Consider the following 16,193-nt stretch of genomic DNA (forward strand, 5'->3'; position numbering starts at 1 on the left):
TTCAAATGAACTGTTCAAAAGAACGTAAGGGAATTGCCAAAGTATAATGGTGGTATGAGCACTACTTGCTGGAGCTACAGTAAGCTTCCAAAAATAGTACTGGGTCACTGGAGTAAGAATTTTTCATCAGGTTGTAGATTGCTTTGGATAATGAATGAGGCACACGTCACTACAGAAATAATTCATTTTGCTGTTCCTGCCCATAGGTGTTTAAGCCGTACCAAGCTTCTCAGCATGACATGTGTCGCTTTCACTCGGAGGATTACATTGATTTCCTACAGCGGGTGAGCCCCAACAACATGCAGGGTTTCACAAAAAGCTTAAATGCCTTCAATGTTGGTGATGACTGGTAAGTTGCACTTTATCACACAACTGTGTTCATATTGGTATAGACTGAGTCTCATGAAAATGATGGGGCCGATTCCGCCAACAGTTTTCACCAGAATTTTGCCATAAAACTGTATGAAATGTTGCAAAATTTGTTGTGCAACTCAGTCATGCCAGCATTTTGTCTTTTTGTTTTTCCACCAGTCCCAGTTAGCTCTGCTTACTTTGTGAAAAGTGGCCAGAACTTATCCCGAAGTGGGTGATTCCTCATAAATAGCACTACAAAAGTGGCTGAAATGGTAACAGAAAGATGCACCACAGTCCTTAAAGGGAATCAGCAAGTGTTTGCTATGTAATTAATCTAAGTGCACCATGTTGTAGGGGCAGAGATCCTGATTCTAGTGATGTTATTTACTAAGCTGTGCTTTACTGTTCAATACAGTTAATGTTTTATCAACAGGAGATTATCACTACAAGACAAGGTGTCTTACGCCTCCTAGTCCAAGCCCACCCCCAGTGCTGATTAGCAGCTTTCTGTCTATATACATTAAGCTCAAAAAGATGCTGATCAGACATTTTAGGCAGGGTTATACACTGCTCAGCATTAGAGCTCTGCTAGTTCTGCAGCAGAGAAAACTGTAGTTCCATCATAACTGATGTACCCAGTAAATTAAGTGAGAGATCACTTGAATCAGAGACTTTATCCCTACACCATGCTGCTGTCGGGTTATACCACAAAAACCTCCTGACAGGTTCCCTTTAACCCCTTCACCCCCAAGGGTGGTTTGCACGTTCATGACCGGGCCAATTTTTACAATTCTGACCACTGTACCTTTATGAGGTCATAACTCTGGAACGCTTCCATGGATCCCGGTGATTCTGACATTGTTTTCTCGTGACATATTGTACTTCATGTTAGTGGTAAAATTTCATTCAAATAACTTGCGTTCATTTGTGAAAAAAACGGAAATTTGGCAAAAATTTTGAAAATTTCGCAATTTTCCAACTTTGAATTTTTATGCCCTTAAATCAAAGAGATACGGCACACAAAAAACTTGATAACTAACATTTCCAACATGTTTACTTTACATCAGCACAATTTTGGAACCAAATTTTTTTTTTTGTTAGGAAGTTATAAGGGTTAAAAGTTGACCAGCGATTTCTCATTTTTACAGCACCATTTTATTTTTAGGACCACATCACATTTGAAGCCACTTTGAGGGGTCTATATGATAGAAAATACCCAAAAGTGACACCATTCTAAAAACTGCACCCCTTAAGGTGCTCAAAACCACATTCAAGAAGTTTATTAACCCTTTAGGTGCGTCACAGGAATTTTTTTGAATATTTAAAAAATGAACATCTAACTTTTTTTTCACAAAAAAATACATCAGGTTCAATTTTTTTAATTTTACCAAGGGTAACAGGAGAAATTGGACTTCAAAAGTTATTGTGCAATTTGTCCTGAGTACGCAGATACCTGATTTGTTGGGGGGAACGACTGTTTCGGCGCATGGCAGAGCTCAGAATGGAAGGAGCGCCGTTTGACTTTTTCAATGTAAAATTGGCTGGAATTCAGATCAGACGCCATGTCACATTTGGAGAGTCCCTGATGTACCTAAACAGTGGAAACCCCCTACAAGTGACCCCATTTTGGAAACTAGACACCCCAAGGAACTTATCTAGATATGTGGTGAGAACTTTGAACCCACGAGGGCTTTACAGAAGTTTATAACGTACAGCGGTACAATTAAAAAATCATATTTTTTCCACAAAAATGATCATTTCACCCCAATTTTTATTTTCCCAAGGGTAACAGGACCCTAATAGTTGTTGTGTAATTTGTCCTGAGTATGCTGATACTACACATGTGGGGGTAAACCACTATTTGGGAGCATGGCAGAGCTCGGATGGGAAGCAGCGCCATTTGACGTTTTTGGCTGGAATTGAGATGGGACACCATGTCGCGATTGGAAAACCCTTGATGTACCTAAACAGTGGAAACCCCCCCATAAATGACACCATTTTGTAAACTAGACTCCCAAGGAACTTATCTAGATGTGTGGTGAGCACTTTGAACCCCCCAGTGCTTCACAGAAGTTTATAACGCCCGGGCGTGAAAAAAAAAATTCGTATTTTTTCCACAAACATGATCAATTAGTCCCCAATTTTTTCATTTTCCCAAGGGTAACAGGAGAAATTGGACCCCAAAAGTCGTTGTCCAATTTGTCATGAGTACGCTGACACCCCATATGTGGGAGAAAACTACTGTATGTACACACGTCGGGGCTCGGAAGGGAAGCAGTGACGTTTTGGAATGCAGACTCTGATGGAACGGTCTGCGGGTGTCATGTGCGTTTGGAGAGCCCCTGATGTACCTAAACTATTGAAACTCCCCACAAGTGACCCCATTTTGGACACTAGACCCCCACGGGACTTATCTAGATGTGTGGTGAGCACTTTGAACCCCCAAGTGCTTCACAGAAGTTTATAACGCTCGGACGTGAAAATAAAAAATCATTTTTTTCCACAAAAATGATATTTTTGCCCCCAATTTTTTATTTTCCTATGGGTAACAGGAGAAATTGGACCCCAAAAATTGTTTTGCAATTTGTCCTGAGTAGGCTGATACCCTACATGTGGGGGTAAAACACTGTTTGGGCGCATGGCAGAGCTTGGAAGGGAAGGAGCACCATTTGACTTTTTCAACTCAGAATTGGCTGGAATTGAGATCAGACGCAATGTTGCATTTGGAGAGCCCCTGATGTGCCCAAACAGTGGAAACCCCCAATTCTAACTCCAACCCGAACCCCAACACACCCCTAACCCTAATCTCAGCCCTAACCCTAACCCTAGCCCTAATGGAAAAATGGAAATAAATACTTTTTTTTTATTTTATTATTTTTCCCTAACTAAGGTGGTGATAACGGGGGGTTTGATTTACTATTTATGGCGGTTTTTATGTTTGGCAGCTGTCGCACGCTAAAAGACGCTTTTTATTGTAAAAATAGTTTTTGCATCACCACATATTGAGAGCTATAATTTTTCCGTATTTTGACCCACCGAGTCATGTGAGGTCTTATTTTTTGCGGGACGAGTTGACGTTTTTATTGGTACCATTTTCGGGCACGTGACATTTTTTGATCGCTTTTTTTTCCGATTTTTGGGACGCAGAATGAACAAAAACCAGCGTTTCATGAATTTCTTTTGGGGGGTGCGTTTACACCGTTCCGCGTGCGGTAAAATTGATAAAGCGGTTTTATTCTTCGGGTCAGTACGGTTACAGCGATGCCTCATTTGGGTCGTTTTTTTTATGTTTTGTCGGTTTTATGCAATGAAAACTTTTATATAAAAAATAATTTTTTGCATCGCTTTATTCTGCGAGCTATAACTTTTTTATTTTTTCGCTGTTGATGCTGTGTGGCGGCTCGTTTTTTGCGGAACAAGATGACGTTTTCAGCGGTACCATGGATATTTATATGCGTCTTTTTGATCGAGCGTTATTACACTTTTTGTTTGGCGGTATGATAATAAATCATTTTTTGCTTCGTTTTTTATTTTTATTTTTTAAGGGGTTCGCTAAAGGGGTTAACTAATGGGACAGTTTTATAGGGCAGGTCGTTACGGACGCGGCGATACCTAATGTGTACTTTTATTGGTTTTTTTTTTTTTTTTTTTTATTTCCAAAAAATGGATTTATTTGGGGGAATGTTTTTTTTTTTTTCTAATTTATTTGGCGATTTTTTTTTTTTTTTTTTTTTTTTTTTTTTTAATTATTTTAACACTTTTTTTTATTTTTTTTTTTAACTTTATTAAATAGTCCCAGGTGGGACATCTGTCACAGGCATTGAAGAAGACTTCCTCTTGCCTGCGCTTTGCAGGCACTGAGGAAGCCAGCTTCCTGCAGGCCCCCGAAGGCCCCCGTCGCCATCTTGGATTCGGGGGCCTGCAGGAAAGGAGCCCCCCGCAGCAGCACTGCACATTGCGCTGCTGTGGGGGGCTCAGGGAAGCACGGAGGGAGCCCCCTCCCTGCCGATGCTTCCCTTTAACCCCCGGTACACCGTGATCGTGTTTGATCGCGGTGTGCAAGGGGTTAACGTGTCGGGGGCGGTCCGTGACCGCCCCTGACACATTGTGCCGGGTGTCAGCTGTGATAATCAGCTGACACCCGGCCGCGATCAGCGGCGCTCACCACGTGGCATAGGGGCCCGGGTCCCATGGACGGGATAGTACGCCTCATGTCAGGAACGGGTTAAAGGGAATCTGTCACCCCTTTTTTGAGATATCATATAATGATATCCTTCAATTGTGTGTCAGATAAGGATTCTTTTAGTACTTTTGCTTCCCCCTGACCCCCCACCTTTCATGCATAAATACCTTTTTCCAGGACGTCCACCTGACAGCACCATGGAGGACGTCCTCCTCCTCCTTACAGGGGCAGGAAACACACGAGAGGTTAAAGGTCACGTCCCACCCCCTCTTCCTCAGTGTTTTTCCTGTCCCTCCACGGAGGGACACACGAGAAGCTACCGGAGGGGCTCAGGGGATCGTACGGCCAGTCCAAGCCTTCCCCTGTCAAGAGGTCCCGGGGCCGAAACTCTCCAGGGGGGAGTCCCTCTGCCCCAAAGGCCAGGAGCAGGACGACGCTCCTGGAGGGAACCGTTCCTCCCTATGGGAGGCTCTCGGCTCCTAAGACTCACCGCATGGCAGGTGATGGTCGGCTCCCCGCAGGCTGCAGGCGGGGCGGGCACCGACGGACGACCGGTGCAGCGGCACTGGGAGGCAGGAACGAGGCCCCCGCAGTCCGCCATTGCAGGCGAAGAGGCCGGAGCGGCAGTCTGACGCTGACAGATGGGGGTCGGCTCCCCACGGCGCAGGACAGAGGAGGCCGCCATAGTCGCGCGCAGAGCAGGAAGTGGGGGAGGCGGCCTAGCGCGAGAGGCCGCGCGTCACATCCGGTGACGTCAGACGCCGCCACCTGAATCCCGGCGCGCGCTTCTGACAGCCAGTGAGTGCTCGCCTCTGAAGGCCAGACAGCGCTCGCTATTGAGACTCGCCACTGAACCACACACCGCTCGCCTGGGGGGTCCACATCGTGGGCTCCTAAGGCAGAGCGCGCTTCTGGAGAACCAGGAAGCAAGCTTCGGTGACTGCGCCAGGATGGAAGGGGTCGCTCCAGCAGGTGGAGGGGTAAGTGCGCATAGCGCAGACCACCCTCCCCCGCCCATTACCCCAACCCAGATCTGAATAGGTGCCCCTTCTGTATTATTAGGAGAGGGGAGCCCCGACAGAATCCCCCTCGGGGATGAAGGACCCGGCAAAGGCCACCTCCAAATCGGTCAAGTGCCCAGTATGCAGGGTAAAGCTGTCAGACGCATATAACAAGACCCTATGCGGACCCTGTACCTCAAGGGTCGTAGGCGAGGAACAGCCATCCCTCCTAGCCGAAATGAGATCGCTGATAAGGGAGGAGGTTCGGGCCTCTACATCCAGCCTCGCACGGCGTCAGTCTCCCAGCCCAGGGCCGAGTCGCAAACGTCCAAGGTGGGAAGCGGACCCAGAGTCGGAAGAAAGCCCTAGTGAGGAGTCCGAATTCCCTGATTCGGATCAGGAAGAAGAAGGCGAGATCCGGGGGGATAGACAGGATCAGAGCAGGAAATACCTATTCAGACTGGAGGACACAGACGGGTTGGTCCAAGCAGTCAGAAATACTATGCAGATAGAGGAGGTCCCTAAACCACAGTCCAGACAGGACTTAATGTTCGGAGGACTGGTGGCCCGGAGACAGGTAATGTTCCCTGTAAGTGAACACATCAAAACGATGGTCCAGGAGGAGTGGAAGGAGGCAGAGCGTCGACTGACACTCTCCCGAGACTTTAGAAGCAGACTGCCTTTTGATCCTGAGGAAACCTGGGCATGGGAGGAAATTCCTAAAATAGACGTCCCAGTCGCTAAAGTTACCAAAAAGACGGCTATCTCATTCGAGGACTCATCAGGTCTTCGAGACCCGATGGATAGGAAAGCAGACGTCTTACTAAAAAGAGCGTGGGAGACGTCGGCGGCTCTTATTAGGGCCAACATAGCAGCCACCTCGGTGGCCAGATCTATGTTTTTGTGGATGGGGCAGTTGGAAGAGCAGCTAACCAACAAGACCCCTAGATCAGACATCCTAGCATCCCTTCCGCTCATGAAATCGGCTACGGCGTTCCTATCAGATACGTCGGCCGAATCGGTAAGATTTGCAGCCAGAAACAGCTCCCTCTCCAACGCGGCCCGAAGAGCAGTCTGGCTCAAATCCTGGTCGGGGGACAACGCTTCAAAAACTAAGTTATGCGCCATCCCCTTCTCGGGCCTGAGGGTATTCGGGCCAGCCCTAGATAACATTCTAGAGTCGGTGTCCGATAAAAAGAAGGGATTCCCGGAGGAAAAACCCAGGCGGCCCCAGCCCTTTCGGAGAGGCCCCTTTCCTAGGAGGCAGACCGAGTTCAGGGGTCGGGCAAGGTCCAGTAGAGGCTCCTATAAAGGCTCCTTCAGCCAGACCGGAAGGGACAGAGGTCCCCCATTCTCATCAACCTCTAGATCAAGGAGGCAATGACGCCATAGGTATTGGGGGGAGACTTCGCCACTTCGCAACAAACTGGTCCCGAGTTACCCACAATCAGTGGGTCCTCAAAACCATCGCGGAAGGCTACAACATAGAACTTTATTCGCCTCCCCCCGAAAGATATATTACCCCCACTGTCGTCCTGGAAGACTCCGCAATGTGGACGGATCTTCAGGACATGGTAAAATCAAAGGTCATAGTACCAGTTCCCCCGTCAGAAAGAGGGAAAGGGCACTGTTCGTCCCTGTTCTCGATCACAAAACCGTCCGGCGAGGCCCGTACCATCATAAACCTGAAACCACTGAATGCCTGGGTCAGGTACAAGAGATTCCGGATGGAATCGGTCCGATCCGCAACCCTGCTGATAGATCGGGACGCCGTCATGTGCACCCTAGACCTAAAGAAGGCCTACTACCAGGTCCCTATCCATCCCTCATCCCAGAGGCTGCTAAGGTTTGCGGTCAGTTTACCAGCCCGGACCTGCCACTTCCAGTTTCAGTGTCTTCCATTCGGGTTGGCCTCAGCTCCCAGAATCTTTACAAAGCTGGTGGGAGAAGTAGTGGCCTACCTGAGAGATCAGGGTATTGTGATCATACCCTATCTAGACGACTTCCTACTGGTGGCAAGATCCAGGGAAGCGCTCGTTCGCGACAGAAACCGAGCGACTACGGTAATGGAGTTCCTTGGATGGGTGATCAATTGGGAGAAGTCGAACATCAGGCCAGAAACCAGGAAAATATTTCTCGGGGTCCTCCTAGACTCAACCGACAGAATATTATATAGCGGGGGTGTCTCAAACCAATGTCAGATATTTAGAGGTAGCAAATTGGTATATCATAAACAATAAAACATAACCTTTAATGATTCTTTAAAAACCATACATCAAATCAAAACAAACATGTGCCAAAGTGCAATTGTGCAGTGTTCTATTAAAAACAAACCGTTTTGTACTAAATAAGGTACCATATGGCCCTAGACATTAACGTATTTCTTGTCAGGTGTTTCAAAACCTGGAATCTCCGACCATATGAGCCTTGTATATTTGTAATTGTGTGCCGACCAGGCCTTTATGTCATCAGAATTAATATTACTTAATAGACATATATCCAGCCCGTATATAAATTAGCACATCATATGTACAGCATCGGTCAAATGCATAAGCATAAAATCACCTCATGAGCAAATTGTATCCATTTATGATACCACTAAAGAAACTGAGACCGCTGTACTTATCTTTAAACGCTTCTATAAAGAACGGATGATCAGGTAAGGTCCATCTGAAAACCCAAAATCGTGACCCGATCTCCAGACTTGTCACCCAACGCGTTTCGTCGATGCCTGACTCATCAGGGGTATTGTGACACCTTCTTCTGGCGCATAGCACGCCCGTTGTAAGATAGCTGCCTTTTATAAATCGCGGCATACCGCGGCTTGTTGCCGTTTCCGGTTGCCCCGTACAGTACTTCCGGTTTGCGCATGACGCCGGCATCTGCTCAGGCAACTTGCCCCACTTCCTGGGTTTTCCTAAACAGGCGCCGCGCGTCATGTTGAGACAGGAACCGACCATACCCTGCCCCACTTCCTGGGCGTAACCGGGCATGTCAGTCTGCATATCAAGATATTGCGTGATTGGTCTAGGCAGTCACCTGACCATCACGTATCAGTAGGAGCCGCTCACTTTATTTTATTGCATCAATCTAATAGTGCTGCTTCATTTAATCAATCATAAATGTTGAATGCGTCCCCCTATCATTATTTATACGGGACCCGAATTGTTAAGTCATTTTATGATTGCATAGGCGTTATGAATCAGTACAAAACGCCAACACCCATATTATGGACATTGTCAGGGATTATCTTGTGAATGAAAACAACTGTCTCAACATGACGCGCGGCGCCTGTTTAGGAAAACCCAGGAAGTGGGGCAAGTTGCCTGAGCAGATGCCGGCGTCATGCGCAAACCGGAAGTACTGTACGGGGCAACCGGAAACGGCACCAAGCCGCGGTATGCCGCGATTTATAAAAGGCAGCTATCTTACAACGGGCGTGCTATGCGCCAGAAGAAGGTGTCACAATACCCCTGATGAGTCAGGCATCGACGAAACGCGTTGGGTGACAAGTCTGGAGATCGGGTCACGATTTTGGGTTTTCAGATGGACCTTACCTGATCATCCGTTCTTTATAGAAGCGTTTAAAGATAAGTACAGCGGTCTCAGTTTCTTTAGTGGTATCATAAATGGATACAATTTGCTCATGAGGTGATTTTATGCTTATGCATTTGACCGATGCTGTACATATGATGTGCTAATTTATATACGGGCTGGATATATGTCTATTAAGTAATATTAATTCTGATGACATAAAGGCCTGGTCGGCACACAATTACAAATATACAAGGCTCATATGGTCGGAGATTCCAGGTTTTGAAACACCTGACAAGAAATACGTTAATGTCTAGGGCCATATGGTACCTTATTTAGTACAAAACGGTTTGTTTTTAATAGAACACTGCACAATTGCACTTTGGCACATGTTTGTTTTGATTTGATGTATGGTTTTTAAAGAATCATTAAAGGTTATGTTTTATTGTTTATGATATACCAATTTGCTACCTCTCAACCGACAGAATATCCTGGCTACCCGAACAGAAGCAGAGGATTATTCAGACCAGAACCAGAGACCTGCTGAGACGTCAGTGCTCCATAAGAGAGGCGATGGTGGTCCTGGGCCTCATGACGGCCTGCATCCAGTGCGTCCGATGGGCACAATTCCACTCAAGATCACTGCAGAAAGAGATCCTTGCGAGGTGGGACAGAAGTCAGGCCTCGCTAAACAGACCCCTAAGGCTGCCAGAACAAGTAAGAGAGTCCCTTCGGTGGTGGACACGGTCCAGAAACCTTCAGGTGGGCGTACTTTGGACAGCCTCTCCATACGTGGTAGTCACCACGGACGCCACTGTGTGGGGTTGGGGAGCCCACATAGAAGGGAGAATCTTCCAGGGGAAATGGCCAGTAGACATCAAGGCCAGATCCTCCAATTTCAGAGAACTCTACGCGGTCTGGGAAGCGCTACGGCGGAACCGGTCGATACTAGTGAATCGTCACGTCCGTATACTATCCGACAATATGACGACAGTGGCATTCCTGAAGCACCAGGGAGGGCCCAGACATCAACCACTACAGGACCTAGCGGAAAAAATATTCGCTTGGGCAGAAAGAACAGTCCAATCAGTGACCGCGGTACACCTAGAGGGTTCCCAAAACGAAGTAGCAGACTACTTGAGCAGACAACGGATCCGCCCGACGGAATGGGAACTGAACGAAGAGATCTTCAACCATCTCTGTCAGCGTTGGGGGACCCCCAGCATAGATCTCTTCGCAAGCCGAAAGAATTCAAAAGTCCCTGAATCCGACGGACCACCCAGAGGGCGTGGATGCCCTGAGTCAGACCTGGGGAGAATCCCTCTCCTACGCATTCCCGCCACTGGCCCTCATACCGGCAGTGCTCAGGAAAATACGCGAGGACCACGCACGAGTGATGCTGATCGCTCCATACTGGCCGAAGAGAAGCTGGTTTCCCCTCCTAGGAGCCATGGCAGTCGGAAATCCAGTCGAGCTACCCCTGTGGAAGGACATCATCCACCAGGGCCCGATCTACCATCCAAACCCAGCAAGACTTCATCTATCGGCTTGGATCCTGAGAGGGACATCCTGAAGTCAAAAGGATTGTCGGACCAGGTCATATCCACCCTACTGGCCAGTAGGAAACCGGTGACATCCGCAATCTATAGAAGGATATGGAAAAGATTCTGTCTGGAGGGTGGCAGGTCCGATCTCGTGGCAGGCAGCCCCGACCTCCCTAGCATACTAAGTTTTTTGCAGGCAGGTTTTAATAAAGGCCTTAAGCCTAGTACTCTAAAGGTCCAGATTTCAGCCTTAAGCGCCTTCTTCGATTACCAGCTAGCTTCACATCCCTGGCTAATAAGATTTATAAAAGCCACGCAGCGCCTGCGCTCCACGATTAGGCAGCTCACCCCGCCTTGGGACCTGGGCCTGGTACTCAGGTTTCTCTGTACAGACCCCTATGCTCTAGACGAGAAAATAACCATCTCTGCCCTCACCCGTAAAACGGCCTTCCTAGTGGCCATTACCACGGCCAAAAGAATAGGGGAGATCCGGGCCCTGTCCACTAAGGACCCATATTTACAGATAAGAGAGGATAGTATAATCCTAAGGTTGGACCCGGCATTTACCCCGAAGGTAGTCTCTTCAAAGAATCTAAACCAGGAGGTAGTGTTACCATCGTTCTGCGACAATCCCCGTAATAAAAAAGAACAGCGCCTTCACTCGCTGGACGTGAGGCGCGCGGTGCTAGACTAGAAGCCACCAATAGCTGGCGCATCGACCCAAACTTGTTCATCCTCTTTGGGGGTAAAAATAAGGGGAGGAAAGCCTCTAAGGCGTCTATCGCGCGCTGGATTACCTCGGTAATCTCTGATGCCTACCAAGCCGAAGGCGTTAGCCCGCCAGGGTCCATAAAAGCCCACTCTACAAGGGCGGTATCAGCCTCATGGGCTGAACAGGCGGGGGCCTCGGTTGACCAAATCTGTAGAGCAGCAACCTGGGCCAATCTAAATACATTCTGCCAGCACTATAAGCTTGACGTGTTGGCTGGTCAGCAGACCGCATTCGGGAGAAAAGTTCTCCAGGCGGTAATCCCACCCTGAGGAGGTGCTTTGGTACTCTCCATGGTGCTGTCAGGTGGACGTCCTGGAAAATGGGTATTAGACCTACCGGTAATGATGTTTCCAGGAGTCCATCCTGACAGCACGGGTAGTTCCCTCCCTGTTATGTTATGCTGTGTTGTATTTTGATATGTCATATGCTGTAATATGATTATTTCATTAAACTGTTATTAGCATCATCCACCTTGCGGTACTTGTCAAATCACTGAGGAAGAGGTGGTGGGAAGTGACCTTTAACCTCTCGTGTGTTTCCTTTCCCTGTAAGGAGGAGGAGGACGTCCTCCATGGTGCTGTCAGGATGGACTCCTGGAAACATCATTACCGGTAGGTCTAATACCTATTTTTATATCTGTTCAGATGTATGTAAACTGCTGCTGTCCGGTCCGCTGGGCGGGGCTTATTCAACTGCTCCCCCCTCCCTGTCTTGCTCTACGCATTTCTTCTTGTGTAGAGCAAGACAGGGAGGGGGGAGCAGGGGAATAAGCCCCGCCCAGCGGACCGGACAGCGGCAGTTTACATACATCTGGGGTGACAGATTCCCTTTTAAGAGGAGCATTTACTGAAATTGGTGCTCTTACTCCAGTGCACTTTTCATTAAAACTAGTCTGCAAACTGCCAATATTGAGGATTCGAGGCCTTTTTTGCTTTAAAGGAAAGTTATGTTAGAAAGTATCGTCCTTGGCTCAGTCGTCCCTCGATATTTCCATCACTACATGAGTACATTGAGGAAACGTTCAATGCAGCTGTTAGGCGTCAGGATGCTGTCACTGCACAGCAGGAATCCCGAGCCTTGCCTTCGGCGGTCTCCCATTCCACTCCAACCGCAGAGGAGGCTGCTCAGCAGACTCATCAATCTCGGCGCCCTGCTCAGACTAGCACTGTGGGTCTTGTTGCTGCTGCCACCTCTGGTCCAGCTATAGAAGCGCATGCTGGTCAGCAGCAAGCTACTCCAGGGACTAAGTCCTCCTTTCGGTCTACTGAACATGCCCGTGGGACGATCTCTCATTGGAGATCGGAGGTCACAGGCGCAGGTCCTTCTCCAGCTCGGATTGGACCATCAGGAAGGTCCCGGAAGGACCGCTCGGCCATGCGCTAGTATAGACTCAAATAGTTATGGAGTGTATGATGATGGATGCATGTATCTGGTGACTGACTCATTAAGAAACCCCTTCCCTTTCATATGTATCTTGTTAGGGTTTAGAGTCTGAGTCAGCGCCTGTCACTGGCTAGTCTATAGGCCACAGTGCATACCAGTGTTCTGCACACTAGCGTCCGATGGTGTCACCCACTGCAGGGCACTATCGAACTGCGGCAAGTGACAGCCACGCCTGTGCAACGCCTTGCGCAACTTGTGCGCTCATCTGGCCCAACCCAGGGCAATTAGTGGCGTCCGCCTGAGCGGCACTGTGCACACTTGCATGCGTTATTTATTTAACTCTTGCTGGCACCGCATTCGCGGCGCCGAGCACTAGCGGTCTAGAGGGACTCCAGTCCTGCGGTCTAAGGGCTGAGCTCTGTGACCTTACGCTATGCGCTTCTTCTGCCGAGTCCTGTGGTGTTAACAGGCTCCGGCGTTTCTTTCAGCGGCTCTTTGAAGCAACAGAGTTCACTTAGTACTCCGTCATTACTAAGCAGCAGTATACCATCTCTGCATGGTGGACTCCGGGTTGCGATCGCACTTTCTTATATTTTATATTTAGTGCGATCCGCAACCCTAACAGCAGCAGGGATCACATAACCCGTAGAAGCGCTTTTGTTCAAAACGGCCATCGTCCTTGCATCCCAGATGGAACTCTCCTGTTCTGAATGTTTTAATATTGCCTGAATAAAGTGGATTTTATAGGACGGTGAGTGCAACCCTCATTCTTCCTTTGGCTGCATGGACTCATGCTCTGGTTTTTCTGTTGAGTTGGCACCTGAGAGCCCGGGTATGGTTGCTTACAGCGTTTTTGATAGCATATACAGGTGTGCAGATACTGGTGCTGCAGCAGTGCGCGGATCATTTGGTGCTTTCTTTGTGGTCTCAAGGATGTGTCTGCTTGGTTTAGGCACTTGTCACCCGTCCAAAGTACAGATGATAAAAGTCCTTTTATCAACGTGTGACATAAGAGTCCTGGATGAAGTCCCTTTGAAGTACAGTAAAACCAATAAGTCTTGATTCTTATCTCTGCAATCTTTTAATTTTTACTATTTATTTTTTAACAGCCCAGTGTTTCCAGGCCTCTTTGAGTTTTGCTCTCGGTATACAGGAGCCTCTCTGCAGGGAGCCACGCAACTGAACAATAAGGTATTTCTCACCGAATACAATGACCCGTCTTTATTTTCTAGAAAACTCTTATTTTATATAAGTATTATTTTTCTTTTTATGGATTATGAAAAAAAAGTAAAATGACCTGTGTCTAATCAGTGGAAGTCTGAAGTTCTGCCCCCCACCAATAAGCTGATTGAAGGCGTTGCACTGCACCAGAAATGTCTCAGCTCCGTACATTATGTAGTGGCTGTGAATGGGAAAGAAAGTTCTCACATTCACCTCCACCACTCTGTTATCCTATCCCTTATTTACTCCTCCTATATTGTGTTATGCTTTGAATTGTGGTTCTTGCATCACTAATTATTGTACTGTAGGGCAGAATGAGGGAATAGTTAACCGTTCCTTAGTGTTTTTCTGCAGCATGTGCATTTTATGCGACAGCTCTACAGCAACCACATTACGTACATAAACCGCAAACACTACTGGAGACCGACGAAAGCAACAGTGATAGAAAATTATGATGGTGGTGGGTAAGTATGAATCAAGGGGCAGGGACCTTAGATTAAAGGCACCACTATAGTGTTGAAATTTAAAAAAAAACAAAAAAAACAAAAAAACGCTGGAATGGTGCTTTAAATTCTATTATTTTTCGATCACCCATGACAGCAGCATGAACCGCCCTTCAAGGACAGGAAACCTACAGGCATAAAAGGGCCGCACCTCTCCCATGCATCAGTTAGTTTCCTGTCCTTGATAGGTGAACCTCTTGCCGGCATACCTGAAGATCAAAAGATGCATGACCATTTTTCCTCAGGCCCAGCTGGTCGGTTCAGGCAGTGATAATTCCCTCCCTAGGTCGGAGTGTGGTCCATGGAAGCACCACAGTGGGTCCAGGTGGACTTTCACGATTGTGTGCGGGCGCAGGTGAGCAGTATCCTGAGTGGGGATAACTAGCTTTGGCATGGCTCTGCCGGCGCTGTATGCACCAGAGAAGAGGAAATGTGCAGCGCCTCAGATGCTGCTGGCATATTTGCAGTTGGGGGGCGTGCCCTGATGATGTGGCCGTGGGGCGTGCACTGATGACCTATAAGGGTCACATGCAGGCCATGTGTTTGACCTGCTGACTCGGATCTTGCGTGGGGAGGTACTGAATCTGGAAGGGGCGGGCAGTAGTGTTTCTCTGGCATTTTTGAGGCTACTGGAGCATGGATCAGTGCTTCCTTGCCCATTTTCCCCTCTAGGAGAATGGATGCCCCTGAGCTTGAGCTGCAGCTTTTGCAGCTGCAGTTCGTTGGGAAATCCCAGCAGTAAACAGAACGGCATTGACCCCGTAGCAGTGCTGGCGGTGGTTGTGTTGGTGAGAGATGGAATTCTGCAGGCGGTAGCAGATTCAGTCAGAGGAGCTCCAGCAGAGTGGACAAGTCTTCAGCCTCCGGAGATGGTCTTTCGGTAGAGAGGTGTCCCCCTTTTAATCCATTACCATTTGATTGCCTCACACTGGTAAGTTATCTTCGTAAAAGTTCACTCAGTGATGCAGTCTTCCCCTTCTTTTTTCCCATTTTTGTTGCTAGGGAAAGAAGTGTACAGCATAGTTTAAGCACAAGAAGTGTGCACTTCGCAGGAATCTATTGCCTGTCTCCTACCAGAAGAGACTTTGCCAGTCTTGTCCTTTTCCCAGGAAGAAGGAATAAGGAGAAGAAGAATAAAAGAGCTAGGTCGGATGTGTATAGTGTCTCGCATAAGAATGACTCCTCCTCCGAATCCTCTTCATCAGCCTCTTCCTCTTCAGAGGACAAGACAGGTAGTCTCTGTTTCCCTATAGATCAGATGGACAAACTTGTTAAAGCGGTTAGAACCAACATGGGGATAGTAGAGTCCAAGACCGAAAGTTCGGTTCAGGACATTGTTTGGAGGCTTGGACCAAAAGAGGCAAAGGTCATTTCCTTTCAACGAAAGGATCCGCACCTTGATACAGTGGGAATGGAAAAAAACTGAAAGGAGATGCTCCCTTAACCCGTCATTTAAGATTTGATATCACTTTGTGCCCCAAAACTGGATGTGGCTGTAGCAAAGGCTTCTAGAAGATCCTCCCCTTTGAAGACCTGGGAAATTTAAAAGACCCCCTCAAGAACAAAGCCGATACCTTCCTTAAAGGGACATGAGAGACATCAGCGGGAGCCCTAAAACCGGCAGTGACTGTTAAGTGTACAACCAGATCCTTAATGGTTTGGTTGGACCGTCTGGAAACTCCGTTCAAGAATAAGGCG

The 16,193-nt window shown here is 47.8% G+C and overlaps 1 protein-coding gene across 2 annotated transcripts in view; it reads left to right on the forward strand.

The window, feature by feature from the left end:
• HDAC3 (histone deacetylase 3) overlaps positions 1-16,193 on the forward strand; it is a 91,918-nt gene that overhangs the window by 15,555 nt on the left and 60,170 nt on the right. For both annotated transcript variants that reach the window (XM_073568051.1, XM_073568052.1), the window contains 2 exons: positions 207-349; positions 13,881-13,962. In XM_073568051.1, the coding sequence (XP_073424152.1) occupies positions 207-349; positions 13,881-13,962 (225 nt within the window). The remainder of the gene's footprint in view (positions 1-206; positions 350-13,880; positions 13,963-16,193) is intronic.

Source organism: Dendrobates tinctorius, unplaced genomic scaffold (assembly GCF_039654945.1).
Source record: "Dendrobates tinctorius isolate UK_male_01 unplaced genomic scaffold, ASM3965494v1 ptg000020l, whole genome shotgun sequence".
Classification (NCBI taxonomy): Eukaryota; Metazoa; Chordata; class Amphibia; order Anura; family Dendrobatidae; genus Dendrobates; species Dendrobates tinctorius.